The following is a 17397-nucleotide window of genomic DNA, read 5'->3' as shown; positions in this document are numbered from 1 at the left end:
CACATGGCAGTCCCTCAAAAGTTACAATGAATATTTGAAGAAACAATTAAATGATAGAATGTACATATGAATGGTGGTTGGTTTAACATTTGCTTCAATGTATCCTATTTGTATTTTTTAATGTCTCTGTTAAATGTACATATGAGGCCGGGTGCGGTGGTTCACGCCTGTAATTCCAGCACTTTGGGAGGCCTAGGCAGGCGGATCACGAGGTCAGGAGATGAAGACCATCCTGGCTAATGCGGTGAAACCTTGTCCCTACTAAAGATACAAAAAATTAGCTGGGCATGGTGGCACATGCCTGTAGTCCCAGCTACTCGGGAGGCTGAGGCAGGAGAATGGCGTGAACTTGGGAGGTGGAGCTTGCAGTGAGCCGAGATCGTGCCACTGCACTCCAGCCTGGGCGACAGAGGGAGACTCCATCTCAAAAAAAAAAAAGAAAAAGAAAAAAATGTACATATGAATGGTGGTTGGTTTAACATTTGATTTAATGTATCCTATTTGTATTTTGTGATGTCTTTGTTATATCAGAGTGCAGAACACATTAGAAAGACATGACGGGAGCAGATGATGTTTAGTCACTCAGGTGAGACAGCAACAGACTTAAGTATATGGGCAGCTGTGGAGTTGAGAGAAAAATGACACAAGATATATTTATTAGGCATTGATTTACCTGCTTATGAGGCTGACATGTAGGATTTGGTTACCATCCAGATACGAAGTTAGGTTTGGGAGGTGAGGGAACAGGTCATGACAAAGTTCTTGTTCGTTGCAAATTGTATAACATTTTAAATGACTCATCCCATTTAAAGAAGAAAATATACATCATCAGTATTTTTCCGAGACCTCTGTCACTCTAAGAGTTCTGAAAAGAAATAGCACGTTTGAATTGTATATGTTTCTGAATGAAAGTGGAAAGAAGTTATTGGAAAGGTGATATATTCTAAAATTCCTTTTTATTTTTAAATTTAGAGCTGTTAGCATTTTTTATTCTAGAGATAAAAATGGTCTGCTACTAAACTAAAAATGATTTCATTTTGGATGAATTCTGATTTGTGGTGGCTGACTAGGGTATAAGTCAGAGCCCTGGCACTGCAGGATAGAGAAGCATAATCTGCTATTAGCCCTACTTTGCTGCTGGTTCTCTAATCTGTTGCACTAGCACGGTTTTCCTCTTGATTCTACCTCTTCCAGGTCACAGATGACAAATAGAGAAAAGCTGAATGAGTAGCAGCAGGATAGGAGCAAAATCTTGAGGTTAACTCACTGTTCTCTCTGACCTTTCCAAGGGCAAGCAAAAAAAAAAAAAAAAAGACTTTTCTAAGTTCTTACTAATACAAGCTATTCATTCATTAATTTATTCAACAAATACAAATGTATGCCCATGATGTACCCTGCAAGTAGCCTGGTGTTAATTACTTAAAATTGTACAGGAGGCATTAAACACAGGTAAAACACCAAAATAAGGGCATCCTTGATAAATAGTATGTACATTAATTGCCATGTATTTGTTCATAACTGAAATGAATCAGAAAAGTTGACTTATATAATACATTAGCAATACTTATTTGAATCTTTTTTTACAAAATGAATAGCCACTTATTTCCCATTTTATTTGGTTTATAAGTTATTTTATATATATTAAATTGTTTTTTAAAAGGTCATTATTGGACTAGTGACAAGTACCACATTTCTCATTAAAGGTGTAATGATTTGAGGGAGGTTCTAACATTTGATGATGACATGTATCATTTATGGTACATTTACTGTTACTTACATGGCAAAATGCAGCATTTATGAGTCATAATCATATCTTCAGCTCCATTGTTTTCAATGAATGTTAGCCTCTAACATTGACAGTTTCCAAGGCATGATAAAACTTGTTTTCCATTTGTGGAAATAAACACCTCACCCAAACACTGTTGCTTTTAGTCTTAAAACATAAATGTTATTGTACAATTTTAAGCTAAAGAAATGCCATTGCTGATTTTATACTTAAGAATAAATATATATCCATATAATAGTTTATGGCAGTTTCTATTATTTCATAAGGGGTTTATATATTTGTGTCCCTTTGGTATAACTGGTATTCTGTGTGAAGTGTTTGTGAACATGAACAGTTGAGTTGTTTCATTAAAATTAACAGGGTGCAGTATTTTAGTGCCAAATTAAATCAAGTAAAATGAATTACCAGGACATCGTAATTAAAAGAAATAACAGCAACTTAACATTTTTATACCAGAAGCATCATTATCAGTGTCCCCTGAATTTGGGGGTACTAGGCATGGCATCTAGAAATGGCTTTTGATTTATTTTCAATGTTTCCAAAAAAAAGTGCAGCAAGTATTTACTTCACTGCGTTTTTTTCCCCCATGAATAACCACCAATAAAAAATGTATCATTTCTTGTCCTCCAGGCAATACAGCTAAAGTATACATTGAGATTCAGGATGAAAATAATCATCCCCCAGTGTTTCAGAAAAAATTTTACATCGGAGGTGTATCTGAAGATGCAAGAATGTTTACTTCTGTACTCAGAGTGAAGGTATGAGGAATTATGTTAATATACAGAACTAAAATGAAAGAAAAGCTCAGGTTTTGCAGATAAGCTGTAACTCTATAGTTTGCATTAACTGCATACTTATGCTGTATAAACAAAAGCCTGAAACTTGGAGCTATATTAGTTTAGTTATCTAAACTCAATACAGATTATATCAGGTAAACACTAAGCAACTTTTTGAGTTTCATTTTACTATGAAAATGGTAACAAAATACTTATGATGTTTTACATTGGATAAGATGTTGAAATGTATATCTTTTCTTAATGGTTTGTATTCCTCCAGTAGGATAACTCAAAAGATTCTCAAAATGGAATCTCTAATGACAAATATAAAATTACCACTTCTAATAGAAGAAATAGTGGAATAAATTAACCATTTTTTTGCTGAAATTTTGAAGTCTAAATGCTGATTGAATGAAAGTAAAAAAAAACACTACCAATTTTAGTACTTTACTAAAAGTTACAAAAACCTTGATGTCTCAGAGAATGTTGGCTTACTTGGAATTTCAAAAATGCAGTATCTAAGACCAAAGTTGTAAGTTTTCAATTTTTTTCTTTATTTATCATCAAATGTTTATTACTAATTACTATTATAATTGTTTATAATCAAATGTTTATGACTATTTGTAATCAACTGTGTATTACTAATGTTTTATTACTAAGAAAAAAATTTAAAGATTGAATTTTACTGAGGAAAAACTTTAGATGTTAACATTTTGGATTCTCAATTGCAGAGTTAATTTTGGACAGCATTTCAATGGTTAACTTGTAAATAGCTGTAAATTGCACATAAGACCTAAACATCTCTGGCAAATCTAGCTTTTGATTGCTTCTAGTTTTGCACATGAGTAATTGCCTTTCATTTCCTATTACCAGGAGCACCATGATTAGAGCTCTTCTTACGTGTAGTTTTATCACCTATCAAACACTCTTAGTAAGAAAAAAATTCAACCTAATTGGGTTAGGCTTGCAAAATATCTCTTCCACTATGCCAAGTACAGACCCCTGACCTGAATCACCAGTTTAACTAAAAGTAGTCCACAAATCTGTCACTCGTTATATTTAATTTATGTTGTTATGCACAAGTAGGAATCCTTTGTAGCTGATTTTTATCTTATTTTATATTTTAGTCTCATTAACTCTTAATTGATTTAGTTCTATCATTTAGTCAAATATGTTTGAGTACCTATAATGTGCGAAACACTGTTCTAGAAGTTTGATGTAGAGCAATTGACAAAGCAAACAAACAAACAATCAAAGTTTCCACCCGAGTAATGCAGACAAACTAGTTGAAGAAATCAATAGATCAGTAAGTTATGTAGTGATAAATTCTAAGGAAACAAAAAAGTTTGATAAGGGAAGAATGAGAGTGGTGCAATTTTAGATAAGAAAGTTAAGATAGTTCTTTTTGGATAAAACTGAAACAGTGCCCTGAATAAAGGAAAAGATCAAGACTTATGGATTCTTAAGTGAGCAGCATTCTGGGATTTCTTTGTAAAGCCCTAAAGGTAGACAGGGAGCTGGAGGCTAGTGTGAATGAAAAAGTCTGGTAGGAAATGAGATCAGAAATGTACCTAGGGCTAGAATATGGGATTTGTTCTAGGCGTGTTGGAAAGAAAGCTTTTGAATAAATTAAACAGTTATGACATCATCCAATATAAAAATATTATTGTAGATGCTGTGCACGGGGGATGTCGGGAATGAGTAACACAGTGTTTTGGACAAGTAGAGTTTAATGCATGACGAGTCCAGGCAAAATTTGATGGTAGCTTGAACGACGTTGATAGGCTATGGAGACCTTGAGAAGGGGGTTAAAGGATAGAACATATAGGATTTGCTGATGAATCATCCATGGGACATTAGGAAAAATCAAGAATGACTTGGTGGTTTTTGTCCTGAACAGATCCCCATACCTCCTCCACTGCCTATTGTGATGGCAGTAATCAAGGTTTGTGAGGCTTTTTCAATACAGAAACCTAATTCTTGGCAAGGCATTTGCAAATGCTGATCTAGACTTGAGAGAGAAATAAGGGGCCAAGATGAAATCACCTAGAAAATGGGTTTGACAAAAAAATATGAAGACTAAGCTTTGGGAACTTCAGCACTTAGAGATCAGGAGAAGAAGGGTTTGGGGATACTGAGATGTTGCTGCCAAGAGGTGACAGGAATACGGGGAAAATGCAAGGTCCCTGGAAAGAACAGGATTGATAAAAGAGAATCATTGACTGTCAAATGCTACTGTGATTCGAATGCCCTTGGGATTTTTACATCACCACTTATGTTACTAATCCTATAGTGTGATGTAGGAAAAAAAGATAAGCCAAATGTTAAACTAGTCCATTAATAAAGGAGATTACTCAAAAGGCATGTGATGACTATAACAAGGAAATTTAGTGGGTGGCATTATCTGATGGCATTTACTTCAGAGGAATTGGGACTGAGTGTTAAAGGAGACAGAAGGATGCTTGCCCTGTACTCCTAGGCTCTGTGCTACATAAATTATGGTAGCCACTACTGGGAGATCTACAGAAAGCAGCATCTTTTGTCAAGGAGGGGTAGAGGGAGAAAGAAGGAATCAAAAAGTATAGGTAATACTAAGAGAGAAAGTTGAATATTTAGGGGATTTTGTTGATGGTGGTCTGTGATTTCCAAGGGATTCTGGGGAAAGTTTGGTAGTAGGGTAAAAGTCAGGTGAGAAACTGAGTCTTAATAAGGTGTTTAAAGACATTGCATTGAAAGAAGCATCTGAGTGAGGAGATATGCCCTGGACAGAATGCATGGACTTCTTGTGATGAGGTATACAGTGATGGGATTGATTGTGTCTCCAGACTACTGAGAACTCTAAGGAACACTCCCCCTTCAAACTATCAGTGTGTAATTCAGACTAGGGAAAGGAGTCCTTTCTAGGAAACCAACTTCATGCAATATAATATACTAAGTACTTTATACAATAGTGAGAGAAAGAGGGGAGAGAGAGACAGAGAGGGGGAGAGAGAGAGAGACACAGAGAGAGAAAGTTTAGAGAGAGAGAGAGAGAAAATGTGTTGATGCAAGTGTATGCTATAATAATAAAGTCAAGTAGGAGAGCGCAAATTGTCTTGTGGATTCAAATGAAGAAAATATTTCAGTTGGTGAACGAACATAAAGGTTTTCTGGAGGATGAAGAATTTAAGACCAGCACTGAAGAAGGGTGGTTAGATCTTTTTTTTTTCCAAAGTGAAACGTATGTGAGGAAGACAGTTTAAGTAGAGGAAACAAACTAAGTAAGCCAAAACCCAGAAGAAACAAAGTGCAGAGCGTATTTGAGTGATAGGAGACAAGGGATTTAGGAGGGTAAGGGAGTAATAAATCCTTAGTGTTTAACAATTCCAGTTGCTGCCTTTAGCCTTGAAGCCTGGAATCTTCTCCTTTCCAGAATTTAATCAGAGCATGGGTTAAGCAGTTCTTCTCATTTTATACTTAGAGCAACAAAAATATTAATGGAAACAGCACTGAATCAGGGCCAGCTCAGCTGTGGTGTTTGAAGGAAGGAAAGATGATTTTAAAAATGGGAAGTAGCCCATGATTGTGAAAGAGGTGTTTCTACCAATTGTTATACAATATTAGGTAATGGTAGATCATCTACCATGCATGCAAGTTAATTTTTTTTGGTCCATGATATAATGCAGAATGATAAAAGTTAAATGCAAATATGTGCTTTGTGTAAGAAAGGAAAGAAGAAATGTTACATAGAATAAGATTGACAAAGTAAGATAAGACTTTGAAATAGCAGTGAATAAGGCTATATTAGCTTAAAAGGTGAGTAGTGAATTTGGGGCATTATTTTTAAAATATGCTACAGGTAAAGTGATACAATAAAAACATTGTTGAAGTGAATTATCCAATATAAGTAATAATATAATAAAGACAATTGTATGTCTGCTCTGAAGTGGCATACCTAATATACTTAAAAACTTGTTCTAAGTTCGTTTTTTAAAGAAAATATATACTGTGTTCTTACTCTGTACTGAAAATATGGAAGCAAACAAAATAGGCTCTCTCTACCCTTACAGAAGCCACATTCTAGTAAACTAGACCCCTCCTCGAAAAAAAAAGTAAATAAATAAAAACATGTGTTATAATTAAATCTAGATGGACAAAATACCTAATTTAGTTTCAGTTCACGTTTATACTATACTGAGTGGAAAATAATATAATTATCTGAAATTTAGGTGAAGATAAGTTTTAAATTATTCTGTTTGTACCACTGAGTTAATTTAGGTGAAGTCTCTGGTTTTAATGTACTCACATTGTCTGAGTATAGTAGACACCATTAGTTGGCTATTTCTCCTTCCTCACACTTTAACAGAAGTTCAGTTTTATTTAACTATTATTTTTGGGGATCATGTGCTTCAGGGGAAGTGAAGCCTATTCCAAAGTGGTGAAAAATGACTGGTCGGAGCCAATCATGCCTGTCCTGTTGTCTTTGCAAATGATTGGTTTGCATGTGGATATGTGAGTCATTTTTGAGCAGTGATTGTTAAGGGAGGTCTCCTGAGGATTTTCTAGGACAAAGATATATACAGACATGTAGATACTTGATTTCTGGCTCAATAATTTGAATGCTCGTGTCACATTTAAGAACATGAATTGTATCAAAAGTGCACAGAACAAAAAGTTATCTGAGAAGATTTATATTTACTATGGTTTCATGCTGGGTATCTGTGTCACAACTGGTTCTACCAAGTTAATTTCCATTAGTGACAAGTAATCAGTCACTTTAATTATGAGGAGTGCGAAAAGAAAATCCAATGGCAATTCATTTTTCTTTAGTCTTTAATCCAATTAGTATCAGTTAAAATATCACTCTTACTATATACTTAAAATAATTGAAAGCAAGGACTTGATCAGGTATTTATACACCCATGTTCATAGAAGTGCTATTTACAACAACTAAAAAGTAGAAACAACCCATATGGGGCCGGGCACGGTGGCTCATGCCTGTAATCCCAGCACTTTGGGAGGCCGAGGCGGGCAGATCACGAGGTCAGGAGATCGAGACCATCCTGGCTAACACGGTGAAACCCCGTCTCTACTAAAAATACAAAAAATTAGCTGGGCGTGGTGGTGGGCATCTGTAATCCCAGCTACTCAGGAGGCTGAGGCATGAGGATGGCATGAACCCGGGAGGCGGAGCTTGCAGTGAGCTGAGATCACGCCACTGCACTCCTCCAGCCTGGGTGACAGAGTGAGACTCTGTCTCAAAAAAAAAAAAAAAAAAAACATATGTTCACTATAGTGAATGATAAAAAAATGTGATATACACATATAAGGAAATTATTATCCTAAAGGAAAAAATCTGATGAGGACATCATGCTCTGTGAAATAACCTAGACATGGACAAATATTGTATGACTCTACTTACATGAGGTTCCTAGAGTAGGCAAATTCATAAAGACGGAAAGCAGAATGTTGGCTGCCAGGGATTGGGGGTGGAGTGGGAGGAGGTAAATGGGAAGCTATTGTTTAATGGCTACTCTGTTGCCTTTTGGGAAGAAGAAGACGTTTTGAGCATGAATGGCAGTGATACTTGCAGAACAATGTGAATACACTTAACATCAATGAACTGTACACTGAAAAGTGGTTGAAATGCTAAGTTTTGTGTTATGTACATTTTACCACAGTAAAGAAAAAGAGGAGAGAAGGCATCACTTTTATTGAAAGAATGTGAAAACTTTTTTTAAACTATTTTTGATTGGTATTCATTCCTTTGAAGTTCTTATGAATGTGAAGCTTATGTTCAAGATCAGAAGTAAAGATTTATATGAGTCAATTTATTTTTCTTGACTATGTACTGTGTTTTCAAACATTTTATTTCATAAAATACCAGTTGCAACCGTATGGCAGTGATGCGCATTGTGGGAACATGCTAATCCTCTCAGCCTGCCAGGAGGCCATATCAGAATCTGCATTACCTTGTATGTTGAAAAAGCCTCCCCACAATTCTGAGTCCTCCTTCTCTAGGGCAGGACATTAGTTGAACCTCTTTAAATGAAATGTCCTACACCAGCAGTACCCAACCTTTTTGGCACCAGGGACTGGTTTTGTGGAAAACAATTTTTTCACAGACAGGAGTGCAGTGGGGAATGGTTTGGGGATGATTGAAGTGCATCACATTTATTGTAACTTTATTTCTATTATTATTACATCGTAATATGTAATGAAATAATGATAAAACTCACCATAATGTAGAATTAGTGGAAGCCCTGATCTTGTTTTTCTGAAACTAGATGGTCCCATCTGGGTGTGATGAGAGACAGTGCCAGATCATCAGGCATTAGGTTCTCATAAGGATTGTGCAACCTGGAACCCTCTCATGCGCAGGTCCTGATAGGTTTTGTGCTCCTATAAGAACCTGATGCTGCCACTGATCTTACAGGAGGCAGAGCTCAGGAGGTTATGTGAGCCATGAAGAGTAGCTATTAATACAGATGAAGCTTCACTCAGTCACCTACCACTCACCTCCTGCTGTGTGGCCTGGTTCTTAACAGGTCACGGACTGGTAGTTGTCCATGGCCTGAGGGTTGGGGACCCCTGTCCTACACTAATGAAAAATGACTGATGAATATGGTTACATCAGAATAGCAGACTGCTGCAACAAGGGTGCTATAAATGACTGAGTGAAGCAATATGTTAAAAGCAAATACTCACAACATCTATTAAAAAATATATATCTCAAAGGAGCGGTATCCAGAATATAGAAAGAACTGTAAAAAAGCAACAGTGTAGTCAACAAAAAAGAAATAGAAAAAGTGGTGAATACTTGTAATATTTGTAATTTTTTGTGTGAAGAATGAAAGTTGAAGCTAGGCCTTTGAACATTAACTTTTTGTTTCTGCTGGGCTTTGAAGAAATGTTAATGGATAAATATTCCCTAATTCATAATAATAACTGGGATTTATGTGTCATTATTATTTTTCTGAGAACTGTGAAATGTCATTTACTTATTTTAGCCTACACTCTTTAAATACATAAATAAAATGAAGAATAAATAAAATGATATCAATTAAAATAAAACAAGTAAATTAAAACATTGATTTATGCAGTAGATGCAGTTATTTCTTATTGCACGTTTGGGAAAATTGAAGCTCAGTAAGGCTGGATAACTTTCCTAGTATTACTCAGCCAAATACCCAGTGAAGTTGGAATTTAAAGTTAGGTCTACCTCAGTTCAAGAACTTTTCTTGTAACCTCTTACATTGCTTCCCAGGAGAAATGAGGCGTAGAATCCTGCTAGAAAGTAAGAGAATATACTAACTTTCTGTGAAAAATTAGGAGACAAGTAAAAAGGCAATCAATTTCTTTTCAACTTGAGATGAACTGTGTAAATTGTGACACCCCCTATTAAGGTAACAAGTAAGATGTGATTTTAAAAACACTTTTCAAATTGTTAACTAATTTTTCCAGTTAATTGCATGTTGTCTTAACTGCAAAAATAGCATTTATTGCAAATACAGGGAGATGTTAAATGTGATCAAGATTAATTTTTTAAAACTCTGAATTATGAAGATATTTTCCAGAAGTTAATGCAGTGAGAATTAATCTCATTCTTTACAAGTTGCAAATATGGAAAAAGAGTGTCACAAAAATTGAGTTATAATGTTGATTTGATCTCTACTGAAAGTTAAAAAGATTTTGAATATCGTATTTTTGAATTATTAAAGATGCCAAATTTAAGAAATTTATGGACTAAAAGTAATATTGTGAAAAAGCAGCAAGAAAAAATACTTAACACTTAATGGCTCATTGTTTATTACATTTTCAAAATAAGCACAAACTGGTGATGAGAGGTTTCAGCAGAGTGGTGCCGTAGATAGAAAAAAGCCACAGTCATGGTCACAGGATGCAAATTTCCTTAGTAGCAAAAGGTATAGAAATGTACAAGGTTAACAAGGTAGGGTAATACCTAATGTTTCTAGACAGAAGTTAGGGCTCCTAGGGGCTCCTGGTCTCTAGCCCTATACCTGTTCACCTGGGTCTTAGCCAAAACATCTCCAGCACATTTCTGAATTTTTAATGTATTTCCCCCAAGTAGCATCTCTTTAATTTACAGAGAACACTGCATCACAGGAGCAATAAGTAACCTTCCCAACATGTGCAGCTACAATTTACAGCCTGGCATTCTGCTTCTGAGACCAAGGTCAACCATATTTCCAGTGGAAGGGCACTGGACTGACATTCTAATCACTTGGATTTAGTTCTGGGTGTGCTCTTATCTCTCTGTGAGACTTTATGCTCCATCATTCTGCGCCACAGATATCTTCTCACATAAATATTGCTTTAGAAGCAGGTGCCCTTTAAAATCTTTAAGCTGATGGTTTGCTTATTTATATGTTATTTACTGTTACAATGTCAAGTGTCCTGCGACAACTGTTATACTTGAGAAGCACATTTTAGAGGTCAAATAGCATAGATTATTTAGTTCTGAAATCCAAATAACAATTTATGTTTTACAGTATTTGTGGTTTATGTTACTTAAAAGCTAGTGAGTTATTTTGTGACAATTTTCTTCCTAGTTACATATAGAACAGATGTAAACAAGAACTAGCCTGAAGTAAAGGTCCAATAAAAAACTAATTTTGGTTCCCCATTGCCAAGTATGAGGAACCTCTCTCATGGTTTCAAGGGAGAGGTGTTTTCACAAGGTCTTACTAATCACTGATTTCCTTCCATCTACGGCCATACCACACTGAATGCGCCCAATCTCGTCTGGTTTCCTTCATGTTTTGGCACGGTATTTGACCTTATGTGGTTTGTACTTTGAACTAAGCAAACATATGTAGGTGCCTGAGGGTGCATTGCCTTCTTGACTATGACCCTGAAACTGAATCACTATATGTCTAGTTTAGCCCTTAAACCAATTATACTGTTATCGTTTATCTGTGTGCATGATTTTCCTACTAGAATTTAAATTTCATCTAAGCAGACATTATGTTTTCCCATCAACTTAAAGACATTATATATTGTGCTTAACATTTCAAATTGGTGTTTGTTTAAAATTTTATTTATTGATTTTAATTTAGTTTAACTTTGTTTTATTTCAATAATTTTTGGGTACAACAAACCCCCATGACACAAGTTTACCCATATAGCAAACCTGCACTTGTGCCCCTGGATTTTAAAAAAAGTTTAGCAAAAAAGTATTTTGGGGAGAACAAGTGGTTTTTGGTTACATGGATAAGTTCTTTAGTGATGATTTCTGAGATTTTGGTGCACCTGTCATCTGAGCAGCATACACTGTACCCAATGTGTAGTCTTTTACCCTCCTCCCACTCTGTCCCCCAAGTCCCCAATATTCATTATATTATTCTTATGCCTTTGCGTCCTCATAGCTTAGCTCCCACTTACACATGAGAACATAACAGTATTTGGTTTTCCATTCCTGAGTTACTTCAGTTAGTTAGAATAATGGCCTCCAACTCCATCCAGGTTGCTATAAATGCCATTATTTCAATCGTTTTTATGGCTGACTAGTATTCAATGGTGTATATATACCATATTTTCTTTATCCACTCATTGGTTGATGGGCATTTAGGCTGGTTCCAGATTTTTTGCAATTGCAAATTGTGCTGCTATAAACGTGTGTGCAAGTACCTTTTTCATATAATGACTTCTTAAAATTTTATTTATTTGTTTTTACATATACTCATGTCTTTTAATCTGTTTAACACATGTTGCATGAATGATCATTTCAAATTAGTAAAATACATTTTACATTAAGCTCTTTTGGGCTGATTACAACACAGAATAACATCACCCTGGACTTCCCTGTGGATTTCACTTCTTGCCAAATTAGAAACTCAGACTTGATGACAGCTTTATGAATGTTATGCATATATCATAGTTTTACATTTATTTAGCCTCACTGATGACATCAAATGTGAAGATTTTTTTTTCCCTGAACAACTGGGCTATTTTTGTTATATGATCACAGGCTATACTGTACTTAATATTTTCCTTTTGTTTTTTTCCACCGAGCCTCAAAATCAAATATTTGATCCCTCTTTAGCAATTTTAGAAGATGAATGCAATACAAATTGCGGTATATTGACTTTCTCTGATTTCCTTTATATATTTTACGTTTACTCTCTATCATCTTTTCTTTCAATTATTTTTAGATTATATCATATATTTTTAGAAAATACTTCACATTCATTTTGAAATGCTGTGGAGCAAATGCAGACAGATGATTACAAAAAATCTGTTCTGTTTCTACACTGTATTCTGTATTTTATTTTTAAAGAATATATCGCTGTTAACTATAGTCACCATATTGTACAATATATCCCTTTACCTTATTCCTCCTATATAGCTGAAACTTGATATTCTGTTTCAAATAGTCTAATCCTACATTTTCTCCTGTACTAGTTGAGAACCATAAAAAACATTACCAGTTGCTGATACATAGCATTTCTCCTTATTAGTCTGAACAAGTAAAACATTCTTGTTATGTTCTTTTAATGTAAGTGGGCAAGATGAAGTCTATTTTTGTAGATATCAGTTGAGTATACAATGAAATAATTCTGCATATGTTCTACTATTTTCCCCCCTCCACACAAATCAGTTTTTTTTTTTTTTTATTGTAGAAGGGACACCAAAAAATATCATTCTCCTAGCAAACAATTTATGCCTGTTAATTTGAATGTAATTTAATTTAAAATTGCTTTAATTTGTATTACTTATAATAGAAATCGGGCTACTTTTCCCAGACTATAATTATCTGAAGAAAGAGGAAAGCTTGGATGTTTCAAAATAGATGAGGCCGGTCGCAGTGGCTCACGCCTATAATCCCAGCACTTTGGGAGGCCGAGGCGGGTGGATCACGAGGTCAGGAGTTCAAGGCCAGCCTGGCCAGATGGTGAAGCCCAGTCTCTACTAAAAACTATAAAAAATTAGCCAGGTGCGTGCCGGGCGCGGTGGCTCAAGCCTGTAATCCCAGCACTTTGGGAGTCTGAGGCAGGTGGATCACGAGGTCAGGAGATTGAGACCATCGTGGCTAACACACCGAGATTGCCTCTGCACTCACCTGGCGACAATGAGACTCTATAAAAAAAAAAAAAAAATTATCAGGTCTGTGACAGGCACCTGTAAGAGGCAGGAGAATTGCTTGAACCTGGGTGTCCGAGGTTGCAGTGGCCGAGATGCCACCATGGCACTCCAGCCTAGGTGACAGAGACTCTGTCTTGGGAAAAGAAAAAATAGATGAAAAGCTGCTCTGATAACTGGAAACTTTGTTTGTTTTGATACGGAGTGTTGCTCTGTCACCTAGGCTGGAGTGCATTGGCATGATCTCAGCTCACTGCAACCTCCACCTCCCTGGTTCAAGCAATTCCCCTGCCTCAGCATCCCAACTAGCTGGGATTACAGGTGAAAGCCACACCCAGCTAACTTTTTTGTATTTTTTTTGTATTTTTAGTAGAGACAGGGTTTCACCATGTTGGCCAGACTGGTCTCGAACCCCTGACCTCAAGCACTCTGCCTGCCTCGGCCTCCCAAAGTGCCGGGATTACAGGCATGAGCCACCACGACCAGCCTGGATACTTTTTTTAAAGTAGAGAGTTTAAGGACTTTTTATGAATTTGAAGAGCCATTGGACATGATACATGAAAATAAAGTACTTTATTTGGTAAATGGCCAAATAATTTTGCCTTTCCTAAACTTGCTGGTGGCTCATATATTTTAAAGTTTGAGTGCACTCTAGCAGTATTAGAAATTTACTAAATGTCTGCATATCTCTCAGATGATTAAATGTGTAACAATCCAAGGCATAGGTATGGAATACTATTTTTGGAGGTAAGCTTGCATTTACTTTTAGGAAGTTTTATAAGTTTTAGAGTAGTGATTGTGTGTACTCCCCTATATTATGTTTCAAAGGCCATACCCTCCATCATCTGTAGAGACCTGTCAGGAATATTGACATTTGGTTCTCCCTTTGAAAATCTCACAATGTTTCTGAAAGTGAAGGCTGCATTGCAAGGCACAATTCAGAAGATAAATTGGATAAATAAAAATTACTTTTGTCTGAAGATGTCCTGTAATGTCTTGAACCTCCATTTAACTTTGTGCTATACTGAACTGACATGGGATATCTATAACACCAATATAAGGGGAAGAAATGAGGAAAATGAGCTTTTAAAAACTGTTTATTCATACTTCTATAAATGTATCTTAATTTTGAATTGTCTATTAATATTTCCAATAAGAATGGTAAAGTACAAGAGTTCATTAAAATGCGTTATGAAGAAAGTTTAGTTCCAAATAAGCTGTAGGAAATAAATTATTCTTCCTATTAGTTTCAATTAATTTACCTTGAGGGAAACCCGCAGGCCTGGAGAGAGATTTTATGCATAAAGAGAATACAGTTGGCACTGGTTAGTTGTAATTCACTGAAAATCTGAGAATTGCAGAGATTTTAAATTTTTTTTTTCTTTTTTTTCAAAAACAGGCAATGAAATGCCTGAATTCACAAAAATGCATTCTAGTGAACAAAAATAACATCTAAACTAGGCATCTCCATCAAGTTGATCCAGAAACTTTATGTGGTAGCTACACTAGTTTTTATAAAGATAATTCTCTCTTTAATAATGTTTCCTTTTACTTGTTGCCAGGATTTTTCCCCCTAGACATTTATGGTCTCTTAGAAACCCAGTAATCTAGAAAAGGACAAAAGTCAGTAAGGTTCATAGTAATTTGAAAGACTATCACCACCTGAAGCCAGTAGACCCCAAGATATGTTGAATTGCTGATATCAAAAGAATTTTTCTGTTCTTTTTTTTGAGACAGTGTCTCACTCTGTCGCCCAGGCTGGACATGCAGTGGCGCCATCTCAGCTCACTGCAACCTCTGCCTCTGGGTTCAAGTGATTCTCCTGCCTCAGCCTCCTCTGTAGCTGGGACTACCGGCATGTGCCACCATGCCTGGCTAAATTTTTGTATTTTTAGTAGAGATGGTGTTTCACCGTGTTAGCCAGGATGGTCTCAATCTCCTGACCTTGTGATCCACCTGCATCAGCCTTCCAAGGTGCTGGAATTACAGGCACGAGCCACTGTGCCCAGCCTAAAAGAATATTTTTGATGTATAATTTTTATTACAAACTGCATACATAATGCAACCTGCATATGCAAAATCACACAGATTCTAAGTGTGCAGCTAGATAAATATTTAAGAAGTGAACACGGTAGTGTAACCAGTGCCCAGGTCAAGAAACAGAGCATTACCAGTTCCTGCTCCACATCCCTGTAAGAATAACTTCCAACCATACCATAAATTTTTCTTGTTTATGAAATTTTTATAGACTTAGGAAAATCATATTTTTGTTTAGATTCATTTTTTCACACTATATTTGTGAGATTCATCTATGCTATTATTGCATGTAGTAATAATTGATTCATTTTCACTGCTCTAGAGAATTTCATTGTACAAATATACTACAGTTAATATATCCTATATACTGTCCATATAAGTTGTTTGGGGTTTCTTAATATTACAGATATACTTAGGAGTAGAAATTCTAGTTAAGGGGATATACATAAGTTCAGACTTAATAGATAATATCAAACTGTTTTCAAAAATGTTTTACTAATTTATATCCCCTCAGCAATATCTGAGAACTTCAGTTGCTTCACAATTTGATTTTGTCTGATTTTTTTTTTAGTCATTGTGATGAACATGTGGTGGTTTCTTGTGGTTCGTTCACAATTCCCTAGTAGTTAAGATAGTCTAATGTCTCTTTGTATGTTTTTTGCCAGTATTTGTATCCTCTTTATGTGGCAACTATTTTGGTCTCTTTCTAACATTCTTCTGTGGACATTCTGTTGTTTGTTTTGTTTTTTCATTAAGTCTTTAGAATTCTTTATATACTCTGGATTGCAGATCTTTGTTCAATATATGTATTGGATATAGCTTCTCCCAAGGTATGACTTGTATTTTTACCCTGTTTTTTATGCTTTTTCATGAGCAGAAAGTTTTAATACAATTTATTATTTTTTTCATGTTGAGCAACTTTTTGTCTTGTTTAAAAGCCCTTTGAGTAACACAAAAACATGAAGTTTTTTTATGTTTATTTCCAAAAATTTTATTTCATATTTTATGTTTAGATTTACAGTCCATATGGAATTTTTTTATGTGTTTGGAGTGATGTAGGAGATCAAAATTTTTTTTTTTTAAGTTTCCCATGTGGATATTTAATTGACCAGCATCATTTTCTAAAGAAAACGTTTTTTTTTTCTCCACTGTACTGACGTGTTCTCTCTGTTCTAAGTCAAATGGTCATGGATGTAAAGGCTTATTTCTGAATACCTTATTCTATTTCATTGACCTGTTTGTCTTTGCATCATTCTGCTATCTGAATTACTATAGTTTTGTAATATCTGATAGTGTAAGTCTTCTGCTTATTTTTTTATCTTCAAGGTTTGTTGGCGTCTCTTGGCTCTCTCCGTGTGCTCATTACCAAATAAGATTTAGAATCAGCTTATCAATTTCCACAGGATATATATATATATAAACTTAACCGCTAGGGAATTGAAAACGAACCACAAGAAACCACCACGTTTATCACAATGATTAAAAAAAAAAAAAAAAAGACAAAATCAAATTGTGATGCAACTGAAGTTCTCAGATATTGCTGAGGGGATATAAATTAGTAAAACATTTTGGAAAATAGTTTGATATTACCTATCTGTTACGTCTGAACTTATATCTCCTTACCTAGAATTTCTACTCCTATGTAATTTGTAATACAAATTTGTAATATTAGGAAACCCCAAACAACTTATATGGAATATATATATATATATATAT

At 35.3% G+C, this 17397-nt stretch overlaps 1 protein-coding gene across 2 annotated transcripts in view; it reads left to right on the top strand.

Moving 5' to 3' along the window:
- The window catches only part of PCDH15 (protocadherin related 15), a 1777335-nt gene that overhangs the window by 1665773 nt on the left and 94165 nt on the right, over window positions 1-17397 (top strand). For both annotated transcript variants that reach the window (XM_058436255.1, XM_058436254.1), the window contains one exon: window positions 2417-2544. In XM_058436255.1, the coding sequence (XP_058292238.1) occupies window positions 2417-2544 (128 nt within the window). The remainder of the gene's footprint in view (window positions 1-2416; window positions 2545-17397) is intronic.

Source organism: Hylobates moloch, unplaced genomic scaffold (assembly GCF_009828535.3).
Source record: "Hylobates moloch isolate HMO894 unplaced genomic scaffold, HMol_V3 SCAFFOLD_3, whole genome shotgun sequence".
Classification (NCBI taxonomy): Eukaryota; Metazoa; Chordata; class Mammalia; order Primates; family Hylobatidae; genus Hylobates; species Hylobates moloch.
Note: the sequence above shows the minus strand (reverse complement) of the source record. Positions and strands in the feature narration are given on the sequence as shown.